The 6,458-nt window shown below is 38.2% G+C and overlaps 2 protein-coding genes across 2 annotated transcripts in view; one reads left to right on the top strand and one right to left on the bottom strand.

Moving 5' to 3' along the window:
- Positions 1–286: 286 nt before the first annotated feature.
- On the bottom strand, positions 287–994 carry LOC106344295 (RING-H2 finger protein ATL78-like). Its single transcript, XM_013783699.1, has one exon. It carries the CDS (start codon positions 992–994, stop codon positions 287–289), a length of 708 nt encoding a protein of 235 aa, XP_013639153.1.
- A 4,283-nt stretch (positions 995–5,277) lies between these two features.
- Positions 5,278–6,458, top strand: part of LOC106344296 — a 2,069-nt gene continuing 888 nt past the window's right edge. The window contains exons 1-2 of the mRNA XM_013783701.1: positions 5,278–6,015; positions 6,203–6,454. Coding sequence (XP_013639155.1) covers positions 5,278–6,015; positions 6,203–6,454 — 990 coding nt within the window. The remainder of the gene's footprint in view (positions 6,016–6,202; positions 6,455–6,458) is intronic.

Raw genomic sequence — 6,458 nt, forward strand, 5'->3', positions numbered from 1 at the left:
TTTTTTTTTTTTTTTTTTTTTTTTTTTTTTTTTTGTATCTTGGGTTCTTTGTATCTTGTTCTAATCATCCTACGATCGTTGTAGCATGCACATGATAATACGTCTTTGGTCTCTTGGGTTCTTTGTATCTTGTTCTGAAACTTGCCTTTGAATAAATAGTTCCAATTAAAAAACTACCCTCTTTGAATGGATTCTAAACCCTAGACACAGCACAAAGACTGGCCATTAAGAGAGCGACCCTACTTCAGCTGAGTTATTAACTGAAGCAAAGAAAGATGACAAGCGATTAATTAAAAACCTCATATTGTCCCTCCCTATGTTGCTTCTTCGTCATATGGGACAACACAAGTCCCCGGCACATGGGACAAGTACTTTTGCGGCTGAACCACTTCAAGAGACAACGGATGTGAAAAACATGCGAACATGGCATGCGCGTTGGAACACCACCAGGTCCACCACCACACGAGAGATCTTCCAAACAGATGGAACACGGTTCTTTTCCCATCTTCAGTATCTCCAGCTCCTCTACATCGATTCTTCCTTTAAAAACCAACTTCCGAAGAAGAGAAGGAGACGACCCAACCGAGAGTATTCTTTGGTGTGTTGTAGTCAAAAGCAGGTTTATTTCAAAGCCGAAACCTAAGCGAAGTCCAGCAGAAGCTATACGGCAGGCTAAGCTACCCCATGTCCAAGCATTCCCACCGATGCGCGTGGTTAAGCTTTCTATTGTCGAAGGATAATAATTCAAGAGGCAACGTATGATGAGATCACTGATGTGACTGGGACAGGTGCTAGCGGTGCTAAAGTTGATGGCAAAGAAGAGTGAATGGTCGGGACTGGATCCGATTAATGTTTGGCTTCCGGTGACCGGATCATTATGGATATAGTCAATAACGGTTTCAAACACGACGGTGACTTTGTTTTCCATCCCTTCCGACGGTGGCAGCTTTTTCGTAGTTGTGTGAAGTTCTAATAGAGGAGGAGATCGATCCATGGTTCGGATGCAACTACTGAACGAGAGTATTGGACGAAACTGATGCAAGAGAAATATAAGTAATTGTTGAAGCACATCTAGAGTTGGAAAGCTTAGGGTTATATATGTTACAGTATATACAGTTTAGATATTATCTAAACCGTATATACTCTAACAATATATACAGCTCCAAAGAGGAAAAGGAAGTTGATTTTTATTATTTATTTTCTCAAATCTTATATAATAAAGGAGACTTTAGTCTCTCCTTATGAAGCCACATCATCAATAGGAAAGAGGCAAATCGCTCCACGTGTCACATACTAGAGTCCTGCAATTTTTCTCTCCGACGCTTTTAACGCTTCTCATAAAAATAATGTGATCTGGGCTTTTATTATAATAGCTAGAGTAAGCCCATACATTGAGCCTGTTAGACACCCATTAGGTTTGTCTCCCGTCTTCCCCGACGATGAGATTTCACCAAAATTATGAACGCGTCTAGCTCTTTGTAACGTATCACCTTCAATAACTCTGTTCATTACTCTTAGTTTTCTTTGACTACTCCACTCAGCCCACTTGCATTCATTCAACCGATTCGTTTTACACCATAACCACCGGCTGAAGCCTCCACTATAAATGTCGTACTTTTCTGCGATGTTTAGTTCAACTCAAACAAGATCCAAAATAATACTCTTTCCTAGCAATCGATTTCAATGGCGGGTTATCCCCGATTGATTGATTAGATCTTTCTCATCACTGATGCTTGATTCATCTCCCTTGTGATTATAAATCCTCACTTTTCAGTAAGGCGAATTCGAGTGTAGGTATTCCTTGGGTGAGGTTTCAAGACGTTGCGGTCCGTTCGGTTTGGAGTATGAAGACATGAAGTTCTGGTCGTGTTCTGACGGCGCTTTAACAAATACCTAGGCCGACTCTCCGAGTTCTTATTCTACGGTGGTAGAGTTTAGATTTTCAATCAATTGGGCGTTTATATGCGAAGGTTTCTAAGCAATGCAAGCGAGTGAAATATGATCTAGAGGCTCAAGCGACGATTATTGAAGTTTTTTCAAGCACCATGGATGATGTTCTAGAACTGGAACTAGGATTACGGTGGTGGTTTGACAAAAGAAAAGGATTATGGTGGTGGTTTCGCTGGAAACGAGATAGCGATGACATCACATCTCGAGATCTTCATAGCTTCTCTTAGATTACACGTGCTGGTCATTAAAATTGTTATTGGGCTGTAATCTTAATTTGGGCTTCCTCCTTGCATTGTAATATTTATTTGCCAGTTTGGGTTTAATGAAATGGTAGGCACGTTAGGGGCATAATGTTGCAGCTCAATGTCCCACTGCAAAAGAAATTTGAACCAGAAGCACATGAGATGGTGTGTGATAAAGTTACATTGCAGTGAAACTGAAGTGGAAAGAAAGTTTAAACCTTTTTAGCAATTTTCTCAAAGCTAGGCCTGTTGATAAGAGAGAAGGCAAAAATAAAAACATCTGCTCCTCTCTATAACTCATCTAAGCCTATTGTAATCTTCTTGACCTGTAATATAATAAAATACCAAATACGATACTCCACAATATTCATAATAAAACACCAAAGATACTGCCCAAGAATCATAATCTGTCTGATAATAGTTTTGAAAAACATGAACGAACTTTAATCATGAATTCAGGAAGCATTTTTTTTATATCAAATGGTTGACAAAGACAAGCGTTAAGAGTAAAGATCCATTCTTTTTAAAATACTTAGAAACTTCTAGATTGTTGAGAAACAAAGTCATCATTTCTCCTAAAGGGTCAAAATATTAGAATTTGACACAATGTTGAGAATACAAACCTGATAGAAGAACAAGACTTTTAACGAAAGTGACAAATTATTTTACGAGCAGTATCCCAAAGACCAAGATTGACAGTTTTGCCATTGACTACATCATTTGCATAGATATTGTCGAACACTGTTGGAACATATCCTGTAATAACAAGGACAACATTCACCAACAAAAGCCAATAAAAAGACAGTTCACTAGAGAGAGAGAGAGATGGATATAGTTGGATAAGTGTTGCAAGAGTACTTGAGTAGGAGATAAGAAGACAAGTTTAGCCCACAACTCCAACACAAACAGTGACGCACTTTATAGCTGCTGTTGTTGTTGATACTGATGCCGCAGCCAAAGAAGCTGACATTTGATTGAAATATGAGAATGGTACTTTGAGTTAGCTTCGCTTTCACTTTTTGTACTCATGGTTAAGTATATAAGGAAACTGAGACTTAGATGAAAAGCTGCAAAATTTTAAAATCTTAGAAAAAAGAGTAAACTTTAATTTCAGAGGCAAAACTATTTGAATGCATATACTTAATTCATCTTAATTGTAATATCGTAATAAATCAACTTTTTAAAAAACTTTATTTCATATTTTTTGAAACCTCCTATAGTGAATAGCATAGAGAAATAAGCACGGAGACCATAGCTTTAAAACCGATATGTCATACCGGCAACAACGGAGTAAGCTGATAAGCGACTCTAAGAACGCCAATAAACAAGGAGCGAATCGATTCAACCCGGCCAAAACTAATCCCACGAAACAGATTAGTGAAGGAACGAAACCGAGGAGAATTCAAAGGCGAACACCAAGGAGTCCGGAGACATGCAAGCTTAGAGAGGAGTCACAATCACAACCGCTCAATCGAAGCTGACTACGAATCAGAGAACATGCAGACAGATCTAGAACAGAGGAAGCAAAAACAAGGCAAAAGAGAAACCTTGATATGAAAAAGAACAGAACACAACTAGATCTGAAGAGAAAACTCGCGTGCACCAATTCATCCTTGAAGCTTGATCCTTCGCACCACCGAAAACACAAACTAAAGCTTAAATGAGAGGAGAAACCAGTTCCGGTAATTGAGAAAGCCACCGGAGCCAGTCACCAAAACTGACAAAGCTTGACTAAGATGAGAGGATTTTAGAAAGAAGTATTTTAGGACCAATCTACTTATACAACAAAATACAAACGACATCACAGTCAATTGTAAATTCATGTAAAAATAAAACATACAAACCGGCGCACCACTAGTTAAAAATAAAGAAGAGTTTGAGCGATTTGAGTCGTGGACTCATAGGTACTAACTACTAAGAGCATTTAAAGGTTTATTTTTAAAATTGACCACTCAGTGGATAACAAATGTTATATGGATATTTTAAAACATTACTAGACAGTATTATTATTATCTCACCACTGTCCTTCTTTTTTATGTATTTTTTTTTGGGAAATTTACCAATATGGAACTAAATCTTTAAAGTATTGTCCCATTAGAACTAAATTCACAAACCTTGTCCGTATAGAACTAATACCTAGTGAATCTACTGTTTTGTCATTTTCTTTATAATATAGTTAATAAAATTAAAAAATATATATATGAATTAAAAAATACATACTTAATTGAATAAAAATAAGGCAATATATTCTCAAATATCAATCTCGTTCTCTCCGACTCTCTTTCCCAATCGAGAGACGATTTCTTTCTCGCCGTCGACACCTTCCGCCTCTGAGAGTCTTGGTTCGTCAGAGAGCTTCAACGAGTCGTCACATCTCTTCTTCCTCCTCCTTCTTACGTATTTCCTCTTTCAGAGCCACCGGTTAGATTGTCGTTGTTATCTCCGCCGCCGACGACGATCGGAGCTGTTCAAGCTCGGGAGTAGCTTCTCCTCCCCGATTAAGGACGATTAGATTCACAGTTGTTTTCTTGTGCTCTTCCGGTCCCGACAATTTGAAGGTTAGGCTTTGAAATCCCCTTTACGATTTTGCTTTTATTTTTGTTTGTTCGTTATGTTTATTTGCATGTACTAGGAAGAGAGTTCATTGTTTAAAAACACAAATCGATTCAAGTTTATGGTTTTCAGAGGCGGAATGTGGTTGAGTGGGGTGTGAGTTGATTGTGGCTTGTTGTTGAGGTGATTTTGAGTTCTATTTTGTTTGGCATCTGCTTTATTAAGGTTTAGAATTCCTAATAGATTTGAAAAGGCTAATGACTTTGACATGCTTTAGACATCGATTTTACATAGTTGTTTGGGATCGGGTTTGTTATTTGAATTTAATTTGTCGATAGTGTATATACTTTTGTTATTCATTTGGTGCATAGCTTTGACTCTGTTTTCTTTTAGAGGAAAACACATTTGCTAGTTGATTATATTTTGTTTCGAATTGTGTTTCTATGTAGTTTTGAATTGTCTAATAGACTAGTAAATGTGAGATGGTAATATTTGGTTTGCTGTTAACTTATGGAATTCATGTTTTTTAGGAATGGCTCACCAGTTGCCTAAACGCATTCTTCAAGAAGGAGCTGAGACGCAGATTGATAAGATTAACAACACATGTAGACGGACGCTTCTGAAGGCGGTAAAGGTTGCTCTGAAAGATGAGTATGAGGAAGTTTTGAAAGACCCTGTCTTCGGGCCTCTTCTGGCGATCATAGAGAACAACCTCATCTACTCAGGGAAGATTATTCACAGCTTCATGTGCAAACAGCTCAGGGTTTCCAAGCTTCACGAGCTGTGGTTTATTTTTGCGAAGAGGCCTCTTAGGTTTTCTATGCAAGAATTTTATGCTGTGACTGGATTGAAGTACAAAGAGGAACCCGACGTAGACTTCATTAACTGGAAGAATGATAAGGGGTTCTGGAGCAATGCCCTGAAGACCAGTGCGAAGATCAACTTATATACTATAAGGGATGAGCTCCTTAAAGTGTGTAACGAGTGGTCGTATGTGGACAGAGTGAGGTTAGTGTATCTGTCTATTATACAATCATTCCTCATGTCTAAGGATAGGAAAGTGTATATCCCTCAAGAATACATTCGTTTGGTGATGGATTTTGAGAAATTGAGGATGTATCCTTGGGGTCTTCGCGCTTATGATGAGCTGATTGCATCAATACTCAGAGCAAGAGAAGATGTGCATACGAAGAACAGCTACGTGTTGGATGGATTCTCATATGCGTTTCAGATATGGATTATGGAGGCAATTCCAGACATTGGTTCTATGGTGGGTAAAAAGATAAAAAAAACGTGAAGAAAATGAGATGTAAGAATTGGAAAGGTAGTGGAAAAGTATCCTACCAAGATATAACCAGCCTAGAGTCCCACTTTGATAAGGTATCTGATCTTTCTTCTATTAATATTGAGTTCAATAATTGTTCAATGTAAGCTTATTGTTTCGTTTGTTCTTGCAGGGAGAGGTGTTCACATTTATATCATCTACTGGTGATTTCGATGTGATTGATAATACTGAGTTCCTTAGGGAAGATGAAAAGAAGGACGAAAGAGTTGGTCGTATTGTTGAATTGATCAATGCCAAACAAGATTGGACGCATTTCGATTGGGAAGTTGAGTCTTTGCCTGCACATATGGACCTTTCTGATTCAGAACAAGATGAACCGGCTGATGTTGCAGAGGAACCGTCTGTTGTTGCAGAGGAACCGACTGTTG

This window comes from Brassica oleracea, chromosome C5 (assembly GCF_000695525.1).
Source record: "Brassica oleracea var. oleracea cultivar TO1000 chromosome C5, BOL, whole genome shotgun sequence".
Classification (NCBI taxonomy): Eukaryota; Viridiplantae; Streptophyta; class Magnoliopsida; order Brassicales; family Brassicaceae; genus Brassica; species Brassica oleracea.